The sequence below is a fragment of the Pseudopipra pipra genome, chromosome 4 (assembly GCF_036250125.1).
Source record: "Pseudopipra pipra isolate bDixPip1 chromosome 4, bDixPip1.hap1, whole genome shotgun sequence".
Taxonomy (NCBI): Eukaryota; Metazoa; Chordata; class Aves; order Passeriformes; family Pipridae; genus Pseudopipra; species Pseudopipra pipra.
In genome coordinates this window covers 66,934,962-66,948,250 of record NC_087552.1, presented here as the reverse complement: position 1 = coordinate 66,948,250, position 13,289 = coordinate 66,934,962, and the positions used below count along the sequence as shown (strand labels likewise).

Sequence of the window (13,289 nt, the reverse complement as noted above, 5' to 3'; positions counted from 1 at the left end):
TCCTGGTAGATGTACATATAAATGTATATGGTTGGTGGTTTTTTGTTTTGTTGTTTTGGTTTTTGTGGGTTTTTTGGTTTGGTTTTTTTTTCCAAATACCTTATCTATTATCATTAGAGTTTTTATAAGCTTTTTTTTAATTTAATATAGTGATCCTGATTGTGAGGGCCATCGCTGTGAGAACAGTAACACGTATGATCATCAACAGTATGATGGAGAGGAGAGCCAAGATGAAGATAGTTGTTCAGAGCATAGCTCCAGTACCTCAACATCCACAAATCAGAAGGAAGGAAAATACTGTGACTGCTGTTACTGTGAGTTCTTCGGCCATGGAGGAGTAAGTTGTTGTATTTTAAATTGCTTTTGTTTGGTCTTTTGTCACTTACTCATCATTGATTGCATGTGATTTATCAGACTGCAACTAAGGGGGTGGCATTGGAACTCACTCAAGAGAAGTTGTAAAAGGACTTAGAAAGTAATTTTCCTTTGAAATGAAGAATTGAAACAAACCTTTCCAGTTGAAAGCATTCAAGAGCTATAAAAATGACTAAAAGATTTAGGAAGCAACTGACTTGGATAATAGATACCATGTTTGACTGAAACTGCAGACAGGGTTATTGAGCCATTTCAATAACTTTACAAAATTCATACACTCATCTGTAGTACTGTAATTATAATAAATGTGATGAGTTTGGGTAAAAGTACACTTTATATAGGATATTAGTTTACATCTTTGTGGCAATTTATGAGCCATTACATCTTTGTGGCAATTTATGAGCCATTCTCCCATCTGTAAAAATACCAATCCTTGAAGTATTCACTTAAACTTGATTCCAAAAAAAAAAAAGAAAAGGAAAAACACCTATTCTTACCTAGAATGTAGGCCATGGAAGTTTGAATTATATTTTTATCCAAGGAAAACCCAAACTGCATTTTCATTGTTTTCAGAGTTACAAACTGTTTTCTTTACTGGTGTATTTTGCTAGGCACTGACTTGTATTTGTATTTAAAGGATGTTTTGAAGAAATGATTAAGTTCTAATGCATGCAGGTTATACAGAATCTTTTACGTTCTTTATTTTAATACTTTGGACTTTATTTGAAGAATCCATAAGTTAACTTCATACCAGTAACATGTCTAGTGAAGTCTTGTAAACATATATTTTCAATTGCACAAATGAAATGCTAAAAGCTGTCAAGCTGCCATATGTAGGTTTTTTTAAAATGTAAATCAGTGTATAATCTGTTTTAATTATCAGCTCAGTAGTAGAATTTGAGTCACCGGCATTTTTCCCATTTGAAACAAAACCTCAGGTTGTAGGCCATGGATTGCATCAAATGCAGTTTCATCTTGGTGCTTGAAGTGAATTAAAAGCCCCTGTGGCTGAAATGGCAGGGAGGGGATACCATTTCTCCTTGCATGTTCCCACCATGTTTAAGGTTTATCTGTGTTTGATAGTTACCTTTGTTTTGCTGGTTTAATGAGTTGAACTGGTGTAGCTGCAAATAGATGGGCACCAGGTCCAGTACAGGAGGGGAGAGGGTAAGGCATCAGGAGGGGAGGAGGAACGAGGGAGTTGAGAGGCAGGAGCAGTGAGTGGGAATACAGATATAAAACATGATGCAAGGATTCCACTTGCAGCAGTGTTAAGTTATTGATGTGACTCTGCTGTAGGGGATGCTGGCACAGAGCAAGATAATCAGCCCTTTGCAGTTATAGCCCAGGGGCCCGTGTAGCCCAAACTCTGAAACAGACTTCATAGAAAATAAAACCAGCAAATGTCTGCTCCTTTCAAATTCTCAGATATGGTATACCAATCACAGAGGAATATGGAAATCTCTTTTCTTGCTTTTGAAAATTTCTTTGTCTTCTCGCTCACGTGATCCTCTTCAAGATCAGTCATTCTTTCAGTTGGAAAACGTAGTTCACAAGCCAGCACCAAGTCTGACAGGTCTGTTGCTGGTCAAATTCACTTTTAGGTGAACCTACGAACAATGAGGAGTTTGATAGTCAGCTTTGGACCTTCCACATTATTTGAAGGTCTCAAAAATTCCTAAATCTCAAAAGTATTAGGTCAGTGAAATTTTTCCATTTGGTCACCACATTTTTGTCTTGTGTCCTTCAGCCTCCGGCTGCACCAACCAGTAGAAATTATGCAGAGATGCGGGAAAAACTTCGTTTACGTTTAACAAAAAGGAAAGAAGAACAGCCGAAGAAGCCAGATCAGATCTCTGAAAGGGAAAGTGTTGTTGACCATCGAAAGGTGGAAGACTTGCTACAATTTATAAACAGCTCTGAAACCAAACCAGTAAGCAGTTCTCGTGCAGCCAAGCGAGCCAGACATAAGCAAAGAAAGGTAAGACATGAAAGTACATTTATCCTAGACCCCCTGTTTTTGAATCTGTGCAGTCTCTGTAAGTATGCCACTGTACACTGACTTTATAATAATGCTGTAAGTGTTTTCTGCATAGTTTGTGGTAGACTGCCTGTTTGTTTCCACACAGCCAGCTTACCTGTTCTGATGCTACCTAAGGAGTTATGGTAGTAGACGGGGAATATTCCTCACAGTGTCATTTCCATGTGTTTTGGTGCAAGTCAGCTTTATACTGGAATTTCCCACACTTAAGAAAGTTATTTCTGAGTGTCAGAAACATTAAGAATTTTATTATTTTGTAGCAATGACGTTTAGAAGTGGGGGAAGTTAGAAAGCCAGTGTTTCTGTATTGGGATAATGATTATGGTAAAGTATCTCTGTAGGAGGTCAGGGAACATAGGTCAGTGCTTTTATGACAGAGGAAGAGTTGAAGTTTGATATTTTTAGAATGCTAGCACTGAGCACCTTGCTGTCCTGTTTGACAGAGGTTAACTGCTGTGCCAAATGATGACACAAAGGGTTATCCCAAGCTGGAGTGAAGTGGCAAGCTGCAGAGAGGGGGCAAAGAAGAAGAAATTACAGATTGCTTTCAAAAGAGAATTGGCAAAAAAGATTTCTAAACCCCTCCAGTATGTAACAGTGAAATTATTTTTTTGAAAACAGTATTTGCTGAGTTACTAGAGTAAATTTTTTTTTTTTTAGTTGGAACAAGCATGACATCTGCTTTTCTTACTGCAATTCAGGTATCAGCCTTAGGTATCAGTTCAAAGCACAATAAGATTGGTTGCTGAATGTTTTTTGAAGTCTGGTAAGCATGTTATGTGACCACGCTGTAAATATTTTCTTGTTTGTGGATTTCCTTCTGGCTCTACTTCTGCATTCTTTAAATGATTCCATGGGTTTGGAAGACCTAATGTTCACTAGTTAAATTCTTTAGGTTCGTGTTGTAGCACTATTCATCATCTTGAAGGCTTAGTGGATTATTTATAAATAAAATTAATTTTGTAAAACTCAGATGCAAAATTCACTTTGCTCTTGCAATGCACTTCGAGCATAAAAAGTGGAAGATTCTCACAGGATTTTTTGCATGACTTCTGTAACTGAAAAAGTAATGCCATACAGGAACCTATAAATGTGCAAGAAAATAAAGGGTCATGAGTGTTCTTGGTGTATGACTTTCATTCATTTTGCTAATGATGCAAGTTCAGTGCTGCACAGCAAAGTTTTAGGCATTGGCAGTATTGGCTGGAAAAAATCTCTTGTGTCTTTGCTTTGGTTAATGAACTTATGGATGACAATAGAAAACTTTGCTACCCTTAGTATTTTTGACAACTTTCAATGTAACTATTATGTGCTTAGTGTTTTGGTGCATGTTTTTAATGATTGCTCTTCCTAAAGTTCCTGAACAGTGAAACAGAGCAACTCTGCTGCCATAGGAAGAGAAAAGGTAAAAGATACAACCTGATGCAAACATGAGTTACCTTACTAATAAACACAGTCGTTGAGAATGAAGCTGAATGTTTTGTTTTCAGCAGATTTTTGTGGATATAGAAGGGTTTGATAGGAAGTTAGGCTTAGCAATAGCAAAGAGAAGATCAACAGTTGGTATTAACAACAGTCAGATGAGTCACAGAAACATAGAAAATGGAAATATAGAAAGGATTGTAGTGTGCTTAAAAGGGCAGATTTTGTGTAGTTATTTGCTTGCTCTGCAGACTTGTGGATTAAGTATGTTCATATGTTCACATCTTGGTATTTATAAAGTTCATAGAGAAAAGTTGTAATAATCCCTAAAACTCTAAATTTCCAAAATATTTGTCACTTTTCATAAACCTATTTTTAATTTGCAGCTTGAAGAAAAAGCTCGACTCGAAGCTGAAGCCAGAGAGAGGGAGCATCACCAGTTGCTTGAGGAACAGAGGCGGCGTGAGGAAGAGGAAGAAGAGAGGCTGAAACAGGAATTACAGCGGCTTCAAGAACTTCAGCAGCTGCGGGCTGTAAAGAAAAAGAAGAAAGAACGAAGCAGTAAGGACTGCCAGAAGGTGGACATGCTCACTCGAAACTGCCAGGCAGTGAAGGAACCTGTCCCAAACGCACCTGAAGACATTCAGAATGGTACACTTGAACAATCAGAAAAGATTGAAACCTCCTCCGGTTCACTGTCAAGACACGTGAACCACACAGAACAGAGGCCAGTTCTAGAGACGGGCTGTGAACTGTCCAGTGTAAACACTAGAGACTCAAAGCTGCTCTATCAGAAAGAGGGCAGTGTAAAGCAGCATGAGCCCCTCTCTTTTCTGCTTGATATTATGCATCAACATAAAGAAGGAAACAGCAAACAGAAGCTAAAGCAGATAAACAAATCATGTGTTGAGCAACTGAAAAAGCCTGTTGAATCCCCCAAAGCAGCTGAGATTCAGACTAAAACCAGAAACCAAATAGAATCCAAAGCAAAAGCAGCAGAGCTCCCAACACTCGCAGAACCTAAAAAGGATGAGAAGAAAATGAACAATAACAACAAAAAACAGTTGAACCATGTAAAGGAAGAGAAAGCACCCATAACAAGTGAATCCCCTTCACCAAGTGAACAGCAGCAAAATAATAAGCTAATACTTGCAGATTCTCCTCAACCAAAAGGCAAGAACAAGAAAAACAAAAAGAAAAAAGGGGACAAAGTCAACAATTCCATTGGTAAGTGTGTAAGAAAGTTGAAGAACTTGGGTTGTTTTTATTGTTACCATTTAAATCCAGAAGTCTGACATCTTTATCTTCAGGCCTTTCTGCCAATGTAAATTTGAGAAACTGGTGTCAGAAAAACTCAAGTCATCAGAACTATAACAATTAAGAGATGGATAGAGTTCTAGTAAAGAGGTGTAGGATATTTTGAAAAATGAAATAGCAGGTTTTGTGGGGGGTTTTTGTCAGTTAAGAAAGCCAGTCTTCTGGAAAGCCTGTCTTGCTTAAAATAAATATATAATTTAATTCAATAGTATGCTGAAATCCATTTTGAATTTCTTCAAAAGTGAGATTGTTTTTCATATGGCATAGTATAGTATAGTATGAAGTTGATCTTATTCTTTAAGCAAGAGAAATAAGGGGAGTCTACTGTCAAAGAATGGTCATTCATGCATAAATATGCATTTTTCCAGTGGAAATAATTCCTTTCTTATATTCATTACATTAACAGGTAAGTAAATAAAAAAGACTAATTTACTGTTTTTGCCCAAGTGAAAAGTTGCAGTGGATTGTTAATTACTTGGTAATATTGTGTTCTCTGTTTTAGCTTGTCCTAGTAAACAGAATTTTTTTATTTATCTGATAGAAAGAATAAAACCATGGGAGATTGAGTTGACTCAAGCAAGTTACACTTGAAAAATTTTATTTCCAGCTTATTCCTTGTTTGCCTGAACACATCCAAAAGCTAATAGCAGAGCTGAGAAGCACGTGCAGTGCTGACTGGTTGGCTTCGTCAGCACACCAGTTAAACTGCTGTTCTCAGGCACCAGGTTATTCCTTATTCCTGCACATGCCTGGTCCCTGCTGGGACTGCCAGTCGAGATGGCAGTTCTGTGCTGTGGACATGGGTCTGCTCAGAGCAGTGGGTCGTTCCCCTGGGATCACCTGGTAGCCGAGTGGTAACCGTGCAAAAATCAAATGTATGGCAGTTCTTGCTGCCGTTCTGACTGATAAGCACATCAGCAGAGCAGACCTTAATCCTTTGACAGTCTTTGCCAGTGTTTCAGAATATTTGTTTGTTAAGCTTTGTTACAAAAATGTAAACCTAATTCATGGTTGTTGGAAGTGCTAGGTGTAGAACCCAGCTTTGCTTTTTTTGTGGTTTCATGGTTGGGTTGGGTCAGCCCACCAGTCTTTCTTTTTAAATCTTATGTTTAATGTTTCCATTCCATGTCAGTGGAGCAGCAATACAGCATTAAACCACTGCATGGAACCATTTTCTCTGATACCTTTAGTTCTTGTGGTGTGTTTGGGGTTTGGCTTTTTTAATTTACCAAGAAGAATGTACTCCAGCGATTGGAGCAAGATAAAGCTCCAGAACTGGGAGCAGAAAGAGGAGACTGGAGACATTTGAAGGAGAAAATATTAAAGAGGGTGGTGGTGATGGAGCGCATTTACTGTAGGAGAATGCAGGTACCTTCCTGCATCTTGTCCTCCTCCCTGCCCCCAGTGTTGTTTTCTGCTGCTTAAATCAAGTATACTTACAGTTTCTGAAAGTTAATGCTTAGGTGTGAAAAAACACAGGGACATGTTTCTGAGAGAATTGTGCTGCTCTCTCTGGAGTTGGGACTGGATTTCTACTTTAAGTAGTTCTGACTTTGGAGCTACAAGAAAGATACTGTAATATACATTTTTTCATGTGGTTGTAATTCTTTTAAGACACAGGGTTGATGTACAAAATTAGCAAAGACGCAAAAAATGAACTGAGAAAAAAAATTGAGAAGTTGGGTAATTGAGAACATGAAGAGGGGGTAACAAAGCTAGGGGGTTTTAACTGGGTTTTAAAATGAACTGTTAAAGCAGTGAACATTATTGCTTTTGGTGGGATCTCTGTTTCTTAAAAAAATGTATTCTGACAGAGTATTTTAACTTCTTGTTATAAAGAGGCTGAAGAAAACTAGGAATGTTAGGGAAGCCCTGTGTTTATAGGGCCTTCTGCTTCTTCAGAGTAAGTTAAACAGCAAATACATGCAACTTTTAAACCACCAGAAGTGTCTTTAGAAGAGTGTTGTCCATTCTCATAATCTCAAGGATTCTGGGGTCCAGGTGTGTAATTGGTATTTTTGGTTAGTTTCTTTGTCTCAGCCTTTTTGGAATGTTTTGTGAAGCAGCTTCAGAAATGAGATTGGAGTATATATGTGGTCACAAAAGAAATTTCAAGAGGAAAATGTTCAAATTGGTTTCTACAAAAAATTATGCTTTATGATTTATTTCTTTTTAAAGTACAAAAGAGAACCATACACTGAGATAGTTGCTATAGCTGAGACCTAAATTCAGGTCATATATTAATGTGTTAAATGTGGGGCTTTTTTAAAAAAAAAAAACCAAACCCTAATGGTAGCTAGCATGACTGAAACTCTTTCAGACACAACCTGATGATCATGTCCCAGAGGGAGTACAGCAGCTGTAGAAACTCAGAATTCTTAAAGTATTTTTCTTTACAAATACTATTTTAAAAATATTTCCGAAGCTACCTTTTTAGTAGTAAGATCAATGAATTTCAGACATTTAACAGGTATCTAATTCATTGAGCCCTTTGGATAATTTGACTATTGTCATGCATATTCCAGGTTTATGGTATCTTTTTGCAACCCATGAAATCAGTAAATTTACTGTTTATTAATCTCTTCCTTGTTCCCAGTATAACTCCTTAAAGACTGGGCAGAGATATTAGTATAGGGGTTTTAGAAGTGTCTTTTTAATTATAAATATGTATTTTTAATTATTAATTCAGCTTATATATGAATAATCAATAGTCTACAAAGTTCAGTTAGTTCTCCAGAAACATCTTTAATGCAGCTTCTTCAAGCTTCTTCCTCTCTCCTTCCCCCCCCCCCACGGAATCTAACATAGTGTCATCCTTTTTCCTTTGTAGATGATGTGTTTCTACCCAAAGACATTGATCTAGACAGCGTGGAAATGGATGAAACAGAGAGAGAAGTGGAGTATTTTAAAAGGTAAAGTTCTGTAATCTCTACACATAAAACTGTTGTTGCTTCTTTCCATATGTCATGGTTGTAAAACAAACAAAAACAACTCCACCACACCAACCCACAGTTTAATAACTAGCCCCTGGCAGAAAAGCCTGTGTTGCACTGTCGTGTAACACAGCAAATCCTGTTACAGTTGAATACTGTAACAGTCACCAGAGCTGTGATCTGTGGGCACAGCTCATAGCTGAATAGCACAAATACAGAAATGAGTGCCAGAATTATCTGTGTGTCCCCCAGGTGCTCATCGAGGCTTTCAGAATATTCTCTGTTACCTTTATTTTTTTTTCAAAGTAAAGTTTGCATGAATATTTCCTTTATTTTCCACATAGGCCAAATAACTGATTAGTGTTTAAGAAAAAAGAAAAGAAAAACCTAACATTATTTTAACTGCTGAGCAAATAAAACCTTAATGTTTAAATTTCCAAAAAGATACTTGAGAAAGGTTTGTTCATTGTTTTCTTCCTTGTTTACAGGAGCTATTAATCAGAATTCTATACACAAAGTAGAGATGATACAACTGTGGGATATTAATTTATGCAAATCATTATCATAAAATCATAGAATGGCCTGGGTTGAAAGAGACCTTAAAGACCATCTAGTTACAACCCCCTGCCATGGGCAGGGACACCTTTCACTGGATCAGGTTGCTCAGAGCTCCATCCAGCCTGGCCTATTACAGTGACAGTAAAAGAACAGCATGAACCTTTCCTTGTGAAAGCTTTTTCTTCTGTGCATTTTGGTTGATTTGGGGATTTATGCATCGTATTGAGAGTTGGACTTGATCCTTGTGAGTCCCTTCCAACTCAGAATGTTCTGTGATTAGTTACTTTTAAATTCCTCAAATATAAGGAGACAGCTCATGTTTAAATAGTGTAGCACATGTTCTCCTGTAGCACTGAAATCCACTCAATCCACACAATCATTCAGTTTGTGTTCTTTAATGTTGGCTGAGTGTGCTAATTTCCCATTAATACATTTAGTGAGCCTTTTAGCCAAATCTGAAAAGTTACAAATAACTCAGTTTGCTGACTCGAATAATTCAGGACTCAACAGTATTATTTCACAACAACAAAAGGTATTTGTTTAAAGGATGAGTTTTTTAAGCAAGGACTTTCAGCATCAATTTCTCTTCTAAATTTATATAGTTTTCATAGCCTTTGTGCCTGGGATGTAGTGTGTGTCTGGGTCTTGCAAAAGAACAGAATACAACTGCTGCTAAGTATTACTGCAAAATGCATGCATCTGATTACTTATGGAACTACAATGTACAAGATGATGAAATTTTCACCAGTGCATGGTCTCTAGTCTCAAAAGTTATTTTTATGAGTGGTGCCAATTAAAGGATTTTTTTTTAAATGGGAATGTAGGTTTTACAAGTGAAATACACTGTGTATTAGATACTGCTAGTGTTGGTATAGCATAAGCCTTTGTTATGGAATATTCTTAGCTTCATTCAAGTTTGCAGTATCTGTAGCAAATAGAAAAGTTCTTTTCATCAGTTATTTACTCACAGTAGGACAAATGAAACAGTGTCTTGTATTTGGAGAAGTGCAGTTGAATTTTGGAGATAAACTTGTCAAATGTGATTCCAGATGAAGAGTTAGCACTTTAAAGTGGACCGTTTTGTGTTCATTCAGTGATTGGTGTAATCTACTCCTTTACTGTCATCTGTTAGGAATTGTGTGTAACTGTCCATTTTTTTAATGTATATCTGCTTAGAAAAGGTTTCTGAAAAGCCCTGATTGATGCTGTTTTAGGGGAGAAAAACATGTACTTAATGCCATGAAGGTACTTTTAATATATAGGTTCCTCTATAATTTGATAATTCCCAGCATAATACTTTGAAGACTAGTAACGTGGCTTGTTTTAGTAACCCACCATGGCACTGAGCTGCACAGGCCCACTGAATTCATACTTTTTACTGATGGTTTGTTCATTCATCTTTTCTTCTTGACTTGTAGTGGCATAATAGATGGATACTTTAATTACACTCTGACATCAGGATTAATATTGCAAACTCCTTCCAACTTTAGCATAGAAAGAACAAAATAAGCCGAGTTTTAACCTTCCACTGTACCTGTTCTATTGTGGTCCTTCTGTCTGCTCCCCTTTTTTGGCTTTCAGTTATTACAGAAGCAGTAAAGCTTTCAAGAGAGGTTTACACTACTTTAATGCAGTCGTGCAGCCTTTAGCCTAAATCAGCTACACCTTGCCTCGATAAAGTTCTTCAGCATGAATTAACAGTCACTGAAAGGCTTGCATGTGGCAACCTTTTCCAGTGTTCTTCCATAAATTGTGTTCAGTGAAAGTGAATAAGTGGATTTTTGTTCTAAAGGTGTTTTTCCAGACATGTTGGGCTAGTTATCCACTGTATTGTAGACAGGCCTCCTTTCCCTAGGTCTTTGTCTCACATGTAACTTCTCTGTGTTAAGGAGAGAAGCAGCAGTGTCCCATGCCATTGGTGATGCTGCTTTACCCACTACCTACCACTCATTCAAGTGGTAGCCTTTCAAAGGTTTTTGGTGAATACAGTGATGCCGTCTCTGTTTCTGGTTAACTCACTTCTGTGCCGCTAAATACGCAGCATTCCTTGCTACCTCCTTGCTACCTCCTTCGCTTACTCCCGATAATACAGTGGTGTTTAAAGTTTATGATGTATTTGAGTGATGGACAAGTGATTTTTTTCAGGTATGATTTTTTAAAGAGGTTATGTCTTTCTGAATGAGAGCTACTCTTCAAAAGAGGGGTAACACAGGAGTTTTGATTTTGTGTATATTGATTTCAGTTTATCACTTCTTTCTTTTCAGATTCTGCTTGGATTCTGCCAGACAGACAAGGCAGAGACTTTCCATCAACTGGTCCAATTTTAGCTTGAAAAAAACCACCTTTGCTGCACATTGAAATGACACAAGATGGGGAGGGAACCCTGCAGGAATCAATGAACGACAACTCCACTTATCTGTCCTGCTGTGCTGAGAGCTTATCTGGTCTTGAGCCAGTGCTGCCTTGCCTTGTCCCCAGTGCTGTGTGGATCTGCACTGAACCCTTTGGCCTGATAATTCTTGCGGACTGAAAAATTGCCACTTTCTACCTGAATTTGTTAGCTTGTGTGCTTGTAGTCTGTGAGTGAGACTTACTTGATTGTAGCTGTATGCCGTTGGAGTTGGAACAATAGCTCTTTTCCATCTCCTTCTGAATGCCTTGGCCTCAAAGACTTTAAATTGCTTAGGCTTGGGTGGAGGCCAAAATACTAGGTTGCATCATCTGCAGTGGCTCCTGTCACTTCTGCATCTAGCTATGTTTTGTCATTCTGACTCCTGACAAAGGAATGGACCTAGTCAGTTGTGCTTTCATCTGCTCCAGAATTCTCCTGACATGACTTCATGAAAAAGAGGCTCTTATGGGACAAGTATTCCCTCAATTCTTTCACAATCTACTGTTTAAGAGTGTACAAGTTACGCTATTTGTGTTTTGATTTTTTTTCCTGACTTGTAGCCAGCTTGTGTAAGAATACTTGCAGAATGAGAAAATTTAAAAAAGAACAGTACTCACACTATCAAATCTGTTATAGAGTGTATAATTGTATTAACACTGAAGCCTAACTGGCTACTTTTTTAACATATTGTTAAGTAATATTAAAATCATGTCTTTCTTTTTGAAAGATGGAATACATTAGTATGGCAGACGACTTGTGTCTTGCTTTTTTCCTGCTTGGGTGGGGAAGGGGAAGAAAGAAACCTACAAAAAAAAAGTTTTCTAAACTAAATTTCATTGTGTGTCAGAATTGGTCAGTGAATGCTAATTAACTTTTGCATATTCTTTGTTTGCCAGCTCACATAATAGGAAAACTGCTGTCTGCTAGAATGAGAAAGGCTGCTGCTGAATTGTGGAACTAAGTTTCTGTGAATTACTTTAATGTTTCTATTTCAGTGGATAATTGGTGAGAAACAAGCTAATACAGAAATTTCCAGTTTAATATCAGTGCAGAAGTGAAGTAGGTAGGCTCAGTGCTACTGTCATGTAAATAGTTAACAGTATAGTGATGTTTTACAGTTTCATAGTATGCCCAGTGAGAAAGAAGATAGGTCATTTAGGAATTTGATCTGTGTAAAGTGCACTTGTAGAAGTTTTTCTGATACTCTTTTCAGAATAAAGACAACAGAAGCATTTTTACTTCTAGATGACCACACCATGTTGTAAGGTGGTCATCTCCTTTTTTCTTTTTTTCTTTTTCTTTTTTTTAAGAAAAAGGAATTTCCCCTCAGCACATATTTAAAAGTACAATACAGCTTCAAAACCCATTAATATCCTTTTCCAGAACCATTCTACAATTTTCTTTCTTCTACTTGTTAATGCATATTTTTCTGTGATCCACACAACTTCACATCCTTCTTTTTAGTTCTGGAGCTCCTCTCCCGGTGTGTGCTGCTGTACAGAATATGCTTGCTCAGCTTCTACCCAGCCATTGTAGGTCAATGAACCCTTAGTCTGTTTTTGTAGACATTTTGAGAACAATACTTCCTCTCAGAAGATAGTCCCAGGACATAAAAGGGACAACTTCTATTATTATTTTTCAGCTTGAAGTTGAATAGCTTAGCCTCACTCTTTTAGCAGTGCAGTATTGTAGCCTGTGGACTTATTTGTTTGTGCTGGACAAAGAGCAGCTCAAACCTAAAAGGTAAATATCTATACCACTTAGCACCAGCTGTCCCTGCAAAACTGTGTGCTGTTGAAAATACCTGCACCAGTTCGTGGAGAAGAATGAACTTTGTCCACTTTATTCCATGGGATTGTGGAAGCTTGCATCTGTTACAGCCTTAGTTAGATCTTAGGTTTTTTTAATATATGTGTGTGTATATATATATATATATATATATATATATATATATATGTATGTATGTATGTATGTATGTATATATATAAAAGACTGGAGAGGCTTTTCATGTAGCACAGTGACTGGGGAAAAAAACTTGTTAAAACAGTGGAAGCTGGATGTTTGTGAAACCCCACTTTTCAGACCTTTTCAGTTCTGAGCCATAACACAAGATGGCAGTGTGTGTCACCACTAAGTCAAGGTTCTCAAAAAATCAAGAGGTGGGATGGGAAAACTGTTTGATGTCACATGGGTGAATATTGGTGCAGATCCCATCTTTTCTAGAGTTGGAATGCTTTGAAAGTACCAAGAT

The 13,289-nt window shown here is 37.4% G+C and overlaps 1 protein-coding gene across 4 annotated transcripts in view; it reads left to right on the top strand.

Annotated features, from left to right (window-relative positions):
• Positions 1-11,788, top strand: part of FAM193A (family with sequence similarity 193 member A) — a 76,213-nt gene extending 64,425 nt beyond the window's left edge. For all 4 annotated transcript variants that reach the window (XM_064653389.1, XM_064653388.1, XM_064653387.1 and 1 more), the window contains 5 exons: positions 151-337; positions 2,126-2,356; positions 4,225-5,065; positions 7,986-8,067; positions 10,911-11,788. In XM_064653389.1, the coding sequence (XP_064509459.1) occupies positions 151-337; positions 2,126-2,356; positions 4,225-5,065; positions 7,986-8,067; positions 10,911-11,004 (1,435 nt within the window). In that variant the 3' untranslated portion in view covers positions 11,005-11,788. The remainder of the gene's footprint in view (positions 1-150; positions 338-2,125; positions 2,357-4,224; positions 5,066-7,985; positions 8,068-10,910) is intronic.
• Positions 11,789-13,289: the final 1,501 nt, after the last annotated feature.